At 51.6% G+C, this 14,407-nt stretch overlaps 1 protein-coding gene across 1 annotated transcript in view; it reads left to right on the plus strand.

Moving 5' to 3' along the window:
• MARCO (macrophage receptor with collagenous structure) overlaps positions 1-14,407 on the plus strand; it is a 36,837-nt gene that overhangs the window by 9,145 nt on the left and 13,285 nt on the right. The window contains exons 2-7 of the mRNA XM_008686118.2: positions 4,286-4,387; positions 5,244-5,465; positions 6,611-6,646; positions 11,437-11,481; positions 11,774-11,818; positions 12,068-12,175. Of these exons, the coding sequence (XP_008684340.2) occupies positions 4,286-4,387; positions 5,244-5,465; positions 6,611-6,646; positions 11,437-11,481; positions 11,774-11,818; positions 12,068-12,175 (558 nt within the window). The remainder of the gene's footprint in view (positions 1-4,285; positions 4,388-5,243; positions 5,466-6,610; positions 6,647-11,436; positions 11,482-11,773; positions 11,819-12,067; positions 12,176-14,407) is intronic.

A 14,407-nucleotide genomic window follows, 5' to 3' on the forward strand; every position in this document is an offset into this window, starting at 1 on the left:
TTTTTTTAAGTCATTTTTCTCTGTTTTTCAAGAAGGGTAATTTCTATTGTTTTATCCTTTAGTTCATTGTTTCTCTCCCTTATTACTTCTATTGCCCTATTGAGCCCATCTAGTGAGATTTTTTTTAATTGGAGCTTTTACATCCCACAATTTCCATTTGGTTTTTCTTTATATTCTCTATTTTTCAGTAGATGAAAAAAATTTTTTTGTTCAAAATATTTGTAATTGCTTATTAAAGCATTTTTGTTATGCATGCCTTAAAATCCTTACTGAGTAATTCCAATGTTTGTATCATCTCCATACTGACACCTGTTGCTGATCTTTTTTTTTTAAGATTTATTTATTTATTTATTTGAGAGAGTGCAAGGAGGGGCAGAGGGAGAGGGAAAGAGAATTCTCAAGCAAACTCCCTGCTGAACATGGAGTCCAATGTGGGGTTCAATCCCAGAACACTGAGATCATGACCTGAGCCAAAATCAAGAACCAGCCACTTAACTTACTGAGCCACCCAGGTGTTCTGTTGATTGTCTTTTTTTCGTTCAAGTTGTAATTTTCTCTGTTCTTGGTATGATGAGTGATTTTCCATTGTATTGTGGACATTTTGTGTAGTATGTTAGGACACTCTAGATCCTGTTTAAAATTTTCTATTTTAAATCATACTGTTTAGGTTTATCACATAAATTCTGGCTCACTTTTGTGAGCTGTGGTTCCAATAACAACTTTGTTTTCAGAACCTTGACTGTTCTATTCTGGTCTGCTTTGTTTACATGATGCTACTAGTACTCTTCTTTGCTCCCTGCTGATGTTGTCTGCAGGGACAGAAGATACTTTTTCAGACTGCCCAGTGATCCTGGGTCAGGGGTGGGAGACATCAAGCCAACAGGGCAGCGACCACTTTGCTGGGCCTACTCGCCAGCAGCCCAGTACCAGGGGCAAGGAGAGGGGTCTTCTGCCCACACCAAGCCACCTTCTGTCACTGGGTGAGGGGCTGGGAGATGACAGGCCTGGGGACCCTAGAGTTTATACACAGACTGTTTATCTTCATTGAGATCTTTTATGGAATTAAAATTTTATTTCCCTCTGGAGCCACATTTTCACTGTGAGTCAGTCAATAGAGCTGTCATATTTCTGAAAACTGCTTTCCTAAAATCTTCACCTGGACTCACCATAGTTTACTCCAGGGATGCTCATTCTAGTTTACTGGAGGCTTCATTCATTCTCTCATCTCAGACAACCCTTCCTTGTTGGTGAAATCACTTTGGAATAGATGTTCCTTTGCAGTTTCTTCTACCCTCTTAGAAATCAGCATCGAGGGTAAAGCATTTATCAGATTTTCTGCTTTGTAAGTGAGTTAGATAAATGCCCACAGATTCAAAATTCCCAGTTTCTAAGATACCTTGCCTCTATGCTACATGAGAGCTCTGACTTAAAAGAGCATTCTGGGGGGCGCCTGGGTGGCTCAGTTGTTAAGCGTCTGCCTTCGGCTCAGGGCGTGATCCCAGCGTTCTGGGATCGAGCCCCACGTCAGGCTCTTCTGCTGGGAGCCTGCTTCTTCCTCTCCCACTCCCCCTGCTTGTGTTGCCTCTCTTGCTGGCTGTCTCTCTCTCTGTCAAATAAATAAAATAAAATCTTAAAAAAAAAAAAGCATTCTGGGCCTGAGTGGACACCCTTGAACTATTCCCATCCATAGGACCATGTTTGTTTGTCCTCTCACTATCTTCACTCAAATGCCTTCCACCCTTCCTACCATCTGGTTTGAAAATATCTGTATTTTCCATGCTGGCCCTCATTGCCACCTCCAACTCCTATGACACCTGTGCCTCTGAAGCACACTGTCTTTCTATTCCTATTGTTTCCTCAAGTTTAGTGCTGTCTACGAGGTCATATTCATTGTCCACCATCTACTCTTCAATATGAGGCTTCCCTTGTATGTTACCCATCCTCGCCCTGATTGTACGCTTGCTTGAGGTCTGAAGTTGCATTCCTGATGCTTTTCCAACACTTTTGAACTGGCACTGTTCCACTCTGCACATGTTCAGGACCCAGACCTCAGCAACCAATTATTCATCCATTCATTCGTCATCTTTCTGGCTCATGTTGCGTGGTAGATACCATGTTGGTGCTGGAAGGCAGCCCTAGAAGCTTCCAGAATATTGGGGAGTGGGGAGGGAAACTGAGACATAAACAGACATAGTTCAGGATGATGGATGCCATATCAGGTGGAAAGACGGAGTGACGTGGGGAAGCAGAGCAGGGTCCCACCTAAGCCAAGGGAGTCAGAGAACGTATCTTGGAGCAGGAGAAGCTCCACTGTGCTCCCAGAGGATGAAGAGGAATTATTCATGCAGGAGGGAGGAGGCAGGGTTTATACTCAGAGAAGATACATGGCCTGGAGTGAGAAGGGTGTAACGACGAGTGGTCCAGCCTGCCTGTGGGTCAGAGTCCACATGGGGTGTGGTGTGTGGGTACAGCCATAGGAGAACCAGGCAGCAGGTCTTCCTGATTGTCCCAAGGACAGTGAACAGCCATGGAAAGGCTGAAGGCAGGGAAGTGACTTGGCCAGGTTGTGTGTGAGAGAGTTCACTCGGGCTGCTGTGTGGGCCACCATCTGGGACGTGCAGATACTGTGCTAGAGGGATACTGTGCTAGACCAAGCATACCCAAGTGCCACTAACTAAAAAACCACCCAGCCAAGAAATCATTCCTCTTGCTGCTGCCAAAGCCATCTGGAGACCACCAGGCATCAGAAGATGCTTAAGTAGGGGTCTCTGTTCTGCAGGTGGCTGGAAGTAATATCAGCAGAATAATGAAGGTTCCATAGGTCACAGAAAACAGACTCAAGGTTCATACTCATCTATGATAAGAGTCAACTGAAAACCCACCATCACCTACCACAAAGCAAAAAATGTGTTCATAAGTCTCTATTCCCTCCCCTGGGATGCCCACCTATGATCCCCTTGCCCTTCACACCTGCCCTTGGGGCTCATTTCAACTGCATTTTTCCAAGGGCAATTGTCTGTGTAGGTTAATGAGGCAAGCTCAGGCCCTAGGGTTAGATGGACCCAGGGGCACGTGCCTGTTGTGTTGCCCTAACTTCTCTGAACCCCATGTAAGAGGGTGATCACACCTACCTTGCAGGATTGCCAGAAGCATCAGAGAAGATATCAGACAATGCCTTGCACAGAGTAGGTGCTCTGTCAGTATGAGTGGTGGGAAACACAGGGCCTTCTGTGGGCTGCCTCCCTGCCTTTGGATGCCCCCCCAAATGGGGAGACAGCTGGTGTGGGGGGAAGAATGGTATTGGAACCACGGTGGCCCCTTTTGTAATGCCCCAACTGGAAACAGCTTGCCAACAGGGAAATATCCGCATGAATTGTGGCTCTTGTCTTTAAGGGATATTAGGCAGTTATTAAAAGAAGAGCTAAATCTTTCTCTACAAAACAAAACAAAAAAAACAACAAACAAAAAAAAAAAAACTAGAGGAATGTCCATGGGAAATCATTCATTGCAGAAAGCAATGCGCTGTATTATATGTAATATATCATTTCTGTAAAATCAAAAGAAAAAAAGCATGTCTGTCTAGCAGTGTACGGGCTTACCAGTTTCCATGAGCAAGCAGGCTAGGAGGAAGGCCACACCCCAGAATGCCAGCAAAGCTTATGTCAGCAGGTTAGGACGTCAGGGAATTGAGGTCCTCCGAAGTCCCCGATTATAAGATTATTAACCCTTGTAAATTTTCTATATGGTTTGATAATTATATGAAGCATATTTTATTTGTATAATTAAATAATCTAAAGAAAAAAGAAAGCAGAAGCCCGAATCTGAATTCCAGATCTGTGTCTCATCACCTAATAGATATTTCAACTTCTTCAAACCTCACTCAGAGTTGATAAAGTGGCAACAATCCTGCTCCTCCCAAAGTTTTAAACCTAAAGTATGTTCATGCATTAATTCACTTGATAAACAACTCTCGAGAGCCCTCTATCACCAGGCGCTGTGCTGGGGCTTTGCCAGTGCACCTGGTCTAAGGACTGCACTCTGCCAGCTAATGATGGGGGCATGGGCGTTTGCCCAGCCACACTGACGAGTGACCCACAATGGCACTTGCTGGCTTGTGGGAAGAGGAGGATAAGGGGGAGGATTTGAGGGTAGTGGGACTTTGCGTCTTTACCCTCAATCTCCTGGGGAGCCGCCTGCTCACACAGAGGGGGGATTCCGACTCAGGGTGGGGCTCCCTGGTCTCTGCCTTCCACAGTAGCTGCCTTACACCGGGGTTGTGTTTCAGATCCGAACCCCAAGAAGAGAAGAGGGGTGAACTGCTTCATGGTCCTGGTGGCCATCTACCTGATTCTGCTCACCGCAGGTGCTGGGTTGCTGGTGGTGAAAGGTAAAGAGGTCTGGTCCCATCTGGTGCCTCCTCGGGTGACACAGGGCTCAGGTTGAGTGGAGAGCCCTGGGGTCACCGCTGCCCACCTGCTGAGAGTGAGTTCTTAGTCCCTGGGTAGCCGGGGATCCACATTGATGGGGGTTGGTGGGGGGAAGTGGACAGGGGAGTGTGTGGTGTGTGTGTGTGTGTGAGAGAGAGAGAGAGAGAGAGAGAGAGAGAGAAAGACATAGAGACAGATTGAGAGAGAGACAGAGAAAACATCTGCGAGCCTCTGTGTGTCTGAGCAGTAACCAACGCAATAATTTCACATGGCTCTGCTGTGTGGGTCTTCCATCAAGACTCCTCGACGTCTGAGCAGGAAGGGGCTTTATTGATCAGACTGTTCATGTTAACATGATTTTACTTGCAAAGTGTTCCCAGTCCAAATGCTAAGGTCATGAAGCAATTCCATCTGCAGACACTGAAGTCACCCAAGAACATCGTGTGCCCAGCTGTCATAAACAGGTCACACGTTTATTCAGGCCACGTGTGATTACATCACACCAGCATATTGGTCATCGTATGTTCATGCCCAGAGCATGCAGGAAGGCTGAAGGTTGATCATGATGTTGTGGGTACATTCCTAGGCCATGCAGGAATATTCTATGAACATGTAATGTCATGCCTAAGTGTGGAGTGCCCATGTGCAGGATATAGAAAGAGCTCTGTGCTCACACCAGGTCCTCACGGCACATGAAATGTGTGTTCAGTATCCAGGACCCACAGAAGTTATGTGCATATGACACAAGAACTCAAAGGCCTGGGGCTTTAATGAGGTCTCTAAAAGAAGGCTGTGGGGTGGGGGTGGGGTGTCCAGTTTTGAATCTGCAGGAGCGGCTCTGGGCGTTGGAGACTCACGTCATCAATGTAACGCTGGCTGCCGAGGACAGCCCGTCCTTCTCTTTGCTCCAGTCAATGCCCATCCCACACCTCCCTGGAGGCATGCTGGGGCTGCAGGTCCTGCACGCCCAGATCACCCAGGTCCGCACCAGGCAGGAGCACCTGCTACGGAAGGTGGACAACTTCACTCGGAGCCCAGGTTTGGCCCTCTCCTGTCTGTGCTGGGACTCCTCAGGGGATGGAAAGGAGGGGCTGATGGTTCATGGGCAAGGGAATCCTTGGACCTGAATCCCCTTCCCTGGCAAGGAGAACATTCTAGAACCCTGGGGCCCAAGGAAAAGGGTGAGAACCATATGGAGTAGGCAGAAGATGGATCTAGAATGTTTGGGAGGATGGGTAAAACACAGAGCCTGGGGCAAGTCCCAGGACCACTGCCATGTAGCCGACGAATACTGGCCCATGTCTAGAGAGAGAGTAATGGCAGGCACCAAGAAGTCTGGGCCACGTGGGGACCTTGGAGGGACAGGGCGGTGGGACTGCTGGGAAAGTGTGGCAGCTTAGAAGATAGGCAAAAGAAAATGGAGCCCAAGGTGGAGATGCCAGGGCTCCCCTCCCCTTGGTTTTTTTGGGCCTGAGGCTGGGCCATGTGAGGCTGTCCTACGATTACTCCCACCATTCTCTCAGGCTGTGCCAGAACAGGAAGGGCTGATTTGGGCAAAAGCAGCTGCTAGGTGTGACCTCATTGTTGCATGGAGCTCCGGCCTCTATGTCAGGGGTGAGCTAAGGCTAAAGGGGTTCTGTGCCCCTGGGAGCATGTGCTGAATGGGCAGAGGGTCCAGGTGGGTGAATCCCCCAGAGGCTGTGGTCTTCCCAGTGAGCACAGGTGAAGGCCAAGCCAGGATGCAGGGACAGGGGACAACTGTGGCAGATGGGGAGAGTCCAGGCTCAGATGACACAGGGACCATCACTCCCTTCCTTGAGATACGACAGAGCTGGTTGTGATCAGCACGAGGGGCCTGCCTTTGACCCGAGGCTCTTCCTGAAAGCGTGTGGCTCCCAAGTCTTCTGACAATATAGACTCTGGGGGTCTCAACCTTCTTTCCACACTTCTGCAGCCCCAGGGATCTATATCTCCCTGATGCAGACCACTAGCTGCAACAAAACATCTGGCTTTTACCAAAAACTCAGTCCTGGAAATTGCTCAGAAGTTTGGCTCCTGTTGTTTGAATCCTCCATCTGCCTGAAGGCCTTGCTTCTCAGCCTGGAGGGTACAGGCTCCTGACTTACAGCTGGGTGCTCTGGGTGCATCAGCCCCGCCTACAACCCTCTCTCCTCCCCTTGCAGAGCTGTTCCGGGTCAAGGGGGAACGAGGCGCTCCAGGTACGTTCATTTCCCCTCTGACCCATGCTGCCCGCTCACCACAGACTTCCGCCATGGGCTCCTGGGCTTGTGGCTTTCTGGGCCTCGACCCCAGCTTACTGTCCATGGGCCCCCACAGCTCCCCACAAACTCACTGGTCTTCCGTTGGGTCAGCTCTCTGTTCCTGACCATGCTGGGACTCCCGGCCTCTGGGCCTTTATCCTCTCCTCTCCTGAAGTGGGAAATGGCTTCCCATCCACCCCACCCCACCAAGTCTAAGCCGCCTTCCAAGGTCAGCCCAAGTGCATCCCCCTCCGGTGCCCTCTCCCCCTGACACCCCAGCTGCAAGTGTGAGACTCCCCCTCTGTCTCCCATAAGCACTGTTTCCAGATGCTTCTTACCCAGCACCTAGCTTGTCCCCCCATCTGGCTGTGATCATTTCCAGGGGTGCACGGCTCATGTCTCCTAGAGCACATAACGGGAAGGGCAGCCTCTGGGACCTGAGTTCTAATCCTAGCTCTGCTGCTTCCTGGCCGTGTGACTTTGGGCCAGTGACATCACTTTTCTGGAACCTCAGCCACTCCACTGTGTAAAAACCAATGGAGATAATTTTACTCACCTCCCGGGGTTGCTGTAAGATGCAAGTGAAGCAATGTGCAAAAGTTGCCCGACAATAGCAAGTGTTCTCTGAGGAAAACACCTGTGCCTTCGTTGCTGTTTCTTTCTACCTGAACACACACAGCTTTGGCTCCACATGTGTACACACATGCACACACACTTCACTCCACCCCTACTCTACCCTAACCCCGGAGTGGCTGGAATGTCATCTTGAAAATAATTCTGCACAACATTCTTGGGACAGAACTCTTTGGCCTCATAATTTTTCATGAATGGCCCAGACTATGTCGCTGGGGGGGGGAGAGTTTACAGGTGGCCTTGCACAGTGGCACAAGTGTCCATTTGCACCACTGGCACTCCTGTGGACAGACCCTGGTTCTCTCCGGAGACAGGTGGCTTTGAACAAGTCACTTCACACTTCTGAGCTCTTTGTCTTCCCCTATGAGATGGGGATAATGCCAGGACCTCCTGGGATTGGTGTGAGGATAAACCGATGAACGTAAACATGTGTGGTCCAGTGCCCGGCTCAGAGTAAGTATTCAATCGTGTCGTTGTTGTTATTTGCTTGGTATTTTGTCGGGAAGAGTAGAGGAGCCAATGCTTGGGCAGCTCCAGCCTGATGAATGCTGGCTCCTCCCCTCCAAGGAGAGGCTGTTCTAACAGCTTCTACTGCTGTAGCCGACACAATCAGGGCTGACACCTCTTCTCAACCCAGTGGGTTTAGTCTGACGTTGTTTTTGTTTGTTTGTTAATTTTAGTTAACACACAGTGCAATATTGGTTTCTGGAGAGCACCCAGGGCTCCTCACAGCAAGTACCCTCTTTAGCATCCATCACCCACCTAGCTGACGTTTGAAGTCTGCTCCAGCACCTGCCCCAGGCCCAGTGCTCCAGGACCAGACGTAGTGCCCAGCTCACCCCCGGGTGGGGATCAGCCTCCCTTCGGTCCCTCTGTCTCTGTCTCTCTGTCTCTTTCTCTGTGTGAATGTACACGTGGTCCCCAACTTCCAACGGCTCCAGTTACAGTTTTTCAACTTCACAATGGTGTGAAAGTGATACTCATTCAGCAGAGAGTGTACTTCAAGTTTTGAATAGGTTTTTATTTTTTTAAAGATTTTATTTATTTGACAGAGAGAGAGCACAAGCAGGGGGAGCGGCAGAGGGAGAGGGAGAAGCAGACTCCCTGCTGAACAGGAAGCCCGACACCGGACTCAATCCCAGGACCCTGGGATCATGACCTGAGCCAAAGGCAGACGCTGAACCGACTGAGCCACCCAGGCGCCCTTAAATTTTGAATTTGGATCTTTTCCCAGGCTAGCGACATGGGGGGGACGATGCTCTCTCGTGATGCTGGGCGGGGCCGCTCCCACTCAGCCAGGCATTCACAAGAGCAAATAACGGATATGCTGACAACTACTGTCCACAGACAGCCATGCTGTTCTCACTTTTAGTACAGGAGTCAGTAAGTTACAGGACAGAGTCAGCACCGTATTATAAGTAAGATAGGCTTTGCGTTAGATCATTTTGCACAACTGCAGGCTAATGTCGGTGTTCCGAGCATCTTCAAGGTAGGCGAGGCTGAGCCGTGATGTGTGGTAGGTTAGGTGTATTAAATGCTTTTTGATTTAAAATATTTTCAATTTCTGTTCTGTCTATTGAGATATAACTCCATTGTAAGTCAAAGATCTGTATGCGTGTGTGTGTGTGTGTGTGTGTGTGTGTGTGTATACTGTCCAGCTTCGTCTCCGTGTCTCTCTCAGTCTCTCTCTGTCTCTGACTGCCTCTTTGTCTCTGCCTCTTTTTCTCTCCCCTGGAGCCCAGAAACCAGAGTCAGGATACTGATTCTAACAGCTGGGGCTCAGCAACACCCCCGACACCTCCCCAGCTTCCCCCACCACCCTGGACTACCCAGGCAGTCTCTCTCCCCTCCCCCATGGCCTGCCTTGCCTGGTCAGGGCCCCCCAAAGGCACATTTTCCTGCACCAGCACCTGAAGACCAATAGGTGGGTCCCAGAGGATGGTTGAGTGCACGGCCCAGAGGTAATGGGTTTGGTCCCAACACAGCCTGCCCTGAAACTGCACTCTGGCCCAGGCTTCCAGAACAGTGCAGGTGGGGGCAAGGGCCTGCACCTAAGTCAAGTTTTGGGGAAGGATAATGTGGAACACACCCATACCTCTCTTCCCCTCCCCTATGTGTTCTGGACTTCTCAACATTTACTGAAAGCCTCTTAAGGCTGACACCTCACCAGGCACTCAGAATGCAGACATAAAAAGACAGAACCCCTGCCCTCAGGGAAACATGATTTGGTTACAGCCCTGGCTTTTACTCTGAGAGGATGGGGCAGCTCCCTAGGTAAGGAGAGCATCAGGGGACCTAACCTTATGGGTCACAGAAGGTTCCCAGAGAGAACTTTTAGCCTTGTCCTGAGTGTGAGTGGAAGGTGGCAGGAAATATGGATCCTAGGCAGACACCCACACGTGCAAAGGACCTGAGGTAGGAAGGGGGGTTGGTGAGCCTAGGAAGGCAAAGAAAGAAGACCCATGTGCTGGAGTGCAAGAATGAGAGGAGTGGAGGTGGGAGACAGGCTGGGAGCAGCAGGGACTAGGCAGGCCTGGGTCGGGGAGGTGAAGGCGGTGCCCTTAGCTACGTGCAAGGCACTTTGTTGACTCCTCACACTAACCCCAAGTGGCTGCTGTGATTATCCCCATTCTGCAGATGAGGAAACGGGCTCAGAGGGTTGCTGACTTGCTCAAGCTAACTCTGGCGAGGCTGGAGGAGCAGAGTCAGACTCTGGAGGGGGCCTGAGTCCCCTCCTCGGTCAGTGGGGGCCTGAGTCCCCTCCTCGGTCAGTGGGGGCCAGCTGTCAGCCTCTGAACTGATTTTCAACAGTGCCCTTTCCTGAGGCTTGTCTGAGAGGGACTCTAGTCCCGCGTTCTGCTTCCATCCCTCGGGACCCCAGTCTTGTGTAGATGGGATGGGTATGGCATTGTGGGTTCCACAAACTGGACTGGGGTTCTACTCCAAAATAGAAAGCATGTCACGGGCTTTGTCATCGTGGTGCCCTGACATGGGTAAAGGCCTTGCCATTGGGAGACCTTGAATCTGCATGCCTCTCTCCAAATGTGTGACCTCAGGCAAAGCCATGCCTCTCAGGAAGTCATTCTCCTCTTTGGTGTTGTGGGAACGCGCTCTGGTCTGTTTGTGTCTCCCCCATATTCCCATCTTGAGAACCTAACCCCCAAGGTGACTGTATTAGGAGGTGGAGCTTTTGGGAGGTGATTTGGCCACGAGAACAGGGCCCTCTTGAATGGGATTAGTGCCCGTATAAAAGAGACCCCAATGAGCTCCCTCCCCTGCCCTCCATTGAGTGAGGACACGGCAAGAAGCCAGCGGTCTGCAACCCAGAAGAACTTGACCACCCGAATCTTGGACTTTCAGCCTCAAGAACTGTGAGAAATGCATCTCTGTTGTTTACAAGCCACCTGCTCTGCGGCGTTTTGGTATCGCAGCCCAAATGGACAGGGACAGGACAAGGAGTCCTGTCCTGTCTGGGGCTGCTGTGAGTCTTGAGTCTGCAAAGCAGCTCTTGGAAAGGGAGAGAACTCTATGTGAGTGACAGCAGAAATGGGTGCCATGTGTCCAGAGCCGGCCGCCGGGACCACCCCATGGAGCTGGTATATTGACCCCATCTTACTGATGAGGAAACTGAGGCTCAAAACAAAGAAGTAACTTGCACCAGGTCACCCAGCTGAAGGGGTGCTGCTGCTCCTGGAACCCAGGTCCATCCGACGTGGCCGCCCTCAGAACATGGCACCTGCACCACTGCGGGTCACCTGTTAGGCCGTGAGCTCTTGAGGAAGGAGCTCTGTCTTCTCTTTCCTTCCTTCCACACAGTATGGCTCATTCTTGGGCTCAGTGACAGTTCGCTGAATAATGGTGTGAGAAGGGGCCCTGTCACCCCCCCTTGTAGGTCGGCTCCTGGGTGTCTCTGCTCCTCTGCTTCAGGTCTTCCAGGTCAAAGGGGCCCGGGGCATGCCTGGCATCCCAGGTCCACCAAGGCCATGGGTTGAGAAGGGGGACAAGGGGGCCGAGGCATGCTACGGAGCCATGGATAGTGGCTTCTGTCTGCTGGCCCCGTAATCCTTTTTCTCCTCCTTGTCCAGGCTTCGTTCTGAATCCCTTTTCCTTTCCAGGCCCCCCAGGACTCCAAGGCCCGCCTGGAATCAAGGGAAAGGCAGGTGAGTAGGGGCCGGGTGTGGGCAGAGGGGCAGGAGGCAGGGGCCTCAGCTCTTTTATGCCCCTATGCCTAAGAAACTTGGCCTTTTATTTCCTTTCTCTCGCTGTCTTTTTCTTCTTGTTCTGAAGAGTGAAATGTTGTCACTGTTAGTGGGGGGAGGGGACGGGGATGAGACAGAGAGAGGCCCCTCCCCTCGTGCTGGGCATTTTGTCCTCCTGCTGGGCTCTGGAACCTGGAACATCTGCTGACTGAGGAGCTGAGAGCATTGTGACTAGTTCTTTCCTTCCTCGCAGGCCTCCAAGGACCCAACGGTGCTCCAGGGAAACAAGGAGCCCCTGGTAACGTGTGCTTTCTCGGCTTGGGCTCAGCGATGCCTTGGCCGAGGTGCTGAGCCAGTCGCCCCGGTACCTGCTCCCCAGAGCCCCTCCCCCAGCCCTCTGCTCTGGAGTCTTACTCATTGAGACACCCAAGAGATGACCTCACATCCCCCAGACTTCCTCTTTTCCCTGAATGCCCCCTGCCCATTGCCTAGAAGCCCATCCCAGGAGGATGGTGGGAGCCCACCTCGTTGGTCATTCTCTGCCCAGGCACCCCAGGACAACAGGGAGAGAAGGGCAGCAAAGGCGATGGGGGTCTCGTTGGCCCGAAAGGGGAACCTGGAGCTAAGGGAGACAAAGGAGACCTGGGTCTCCCAGGTAAGGGCCCTGTGGGGGTGTCGGTGCTTGTTGGGGGAGGGACCTAAGGGCTGGACCCTGACCCTGTCCCACTGAGGACAAAGCAGACAAAGCTGGCTCTGGCTACCAGCCTCCCAGGAGCACACAGGAGGTCCCTTTTCTCCAGGTGAGCAGAGGCCAGGAACGTGAAAACTGAGAGCAGTGTGTGTGTGTGTGTGGTGAGGGGGGCGGTAAAATCTCATGCCAGGCATGACCTGTGACGAATGGGGACACAGGCCATGCTAGGAGCTCAGAGGAGGGGAAGGCAAAAGACAGCAGTGGGACCTGAGGTGGGCACAGGGGAGGAGGGGAGACTGGCTGGCAGGGAGGGAAAAGGGGTTGATTCCAGAAGCAGATGCTACCTCAGAACTATTTGGGGGCTCTGGCCATGACTGAGTCCCATTGTGCCCCTTGTCTCTTGTCCTCTTGAGGCCCCCTTGGGTGGTTCTGGGGTGTAGTAGGGAGAATGAGGGCTGTGCAGCTAGTGGGCTTATTTTGTTTTTGTTTTTTAAGATTTATTTATTTTAGAGAGAGAAAGAGAGAGAGAGAGCACATGCGGCGGGGGAGGGGGAAGGAAGAGAGAGAATCTCAAACAGACTCCCTTCTGAGCACGGAGCCAGATGTGGGGCTCAATCCCACGATCCTGAGATTCTGCCCTGAGCCGAAACCAAGAGTTGGACGCTCAACCAGCTGAGCCACCCAGGCACCCAGCTAGTGGGCTTATATGCCGTCCCTGCTCTGCACCTGTTCACTTGCATCTCTAGGCACATTGCTTAGCCAGCTGAGATTCAGTGTCTTCATTTCAGAAAAGAATGGCAATTAAAATAATAATAATTAAATGACGCATATCTTGTAGGACAGTCACAAAGGCTAGAGATCATGTTTGCAAATTATGTGCCACGTGGCTAAACACTAAACAAATGATAACCATTAGTATCAGTAGTATTAGTGATCCTTTAAGTTAGAAAGGGAAGGACTTCGGTTCTAGGGTCCTAATATGGCTCAGGGACCTGCGGCAAATGACTCCACCTTTCTGACCCTCAATTTACTCACCTGTAAAAGGGGGATAATACGAGCAACCTCCAATAAGGAAGGCATAAGATGCGTGGCTCTGTGCCTGCAAACACGAATATTTACATGATAAGAGCCTGGGGTGCTTGTCTTCAGGAAGAGGGCCTCACGGGGATGTGTCAGCCATGCTCAAACACTAGAAAGGCACTTGTGGAAGAGAAAACAGACTCGCTCTGGGTGCCCAGCAATAGAATGAGGAGCGATGAGCAAGGGTTTCGGCAGAGCCAATTGTGCCGAGGTAAGGAAGAAAGAAGGCATTAGGACGTAGGGCTGCACAGAGTTGAACTGGGCACGCATGCGCGGGTCTCAGGAGCGGCTGCCGCGGGGGCGGGGCGGAGGAGGGGCTGCCAAATTCTCCTTGGCTGGACTGAGGGAAACCTTTGCACCAAGCAGATGGTTAGACAGTTGACCTCTGAGGGTGCTGCCAAAGGCGGCCTTCTGCAGTTCTCTCTGCAACAGAAAAGGGGGGCCCAGACTTTCTCAAAGTGGCCCTGCCAGCCCCAGAGGAGGGGATGACAGCCGGGACTTTGCCCGTGGAGTCTGCGCCCTCCTGTTTCCCATCCCACGCTCGCCCACTGCCACAGACACAGGGCGACTCTGCACCAGGGCATGGCGCCCACACTCCGAGTCCCACTCGGGCCTGGAAATGCTGTGGCCAAGCCTGCAAGGGGAACTGCAGTGGTTTCCACTTCTCATTTCCCCAAATTTCCTCTTCCAAGATCACAAGATCTCTTTCACCCACTGTTCCCCGATCCCCGGCGGGCAGAAGGGACTGCGAACCAAGAGGGCCTTGCTCTGGTAGTACTGAGGTTTGGTGCTCTTTGTAGCGGACGGGTAATGCCCCTGGTGAAGACCCAGGGACACATCTGTTTGCCTCACTTCGCCTTTAGCTGTGATGGGAAGGTTCGGACATCAGCCACAGCTGGAGTTCCTCTCTGGGTGCCAGACTATAGTCGTTTCACTAAGAATGCCCGGCTTCCCAGGGCTGTCCACTTTGATGGAGACATGGCAGTCACAGCCACACACAGCCACACACAGACTCCGGCCCAGACCATGCTCCAGAATCCTCGTACAGCCGAGCAATTCCTATAATGTGATGGTACTGGCCAGCCCGGAGCAATCTGGCACTGACAAATTCCTCTA

The sequence above is a fragment of the Ursus maritimus genome, unplaced genomic scaffold (assembly GCF_017311325.1).
Source record: "Ursus maritimus isolate PB19 unplaced genomic scaffold, ASM1731132v1 scaffold_1, whole genome shotgun sequence".
In the NCBI taxonomy this organism is placed as follows: Eukaryota; Metazoa; Chordata; class Mammalia; order Carnivora; family Ursidae; genus Ursus; species Ursus maritimus.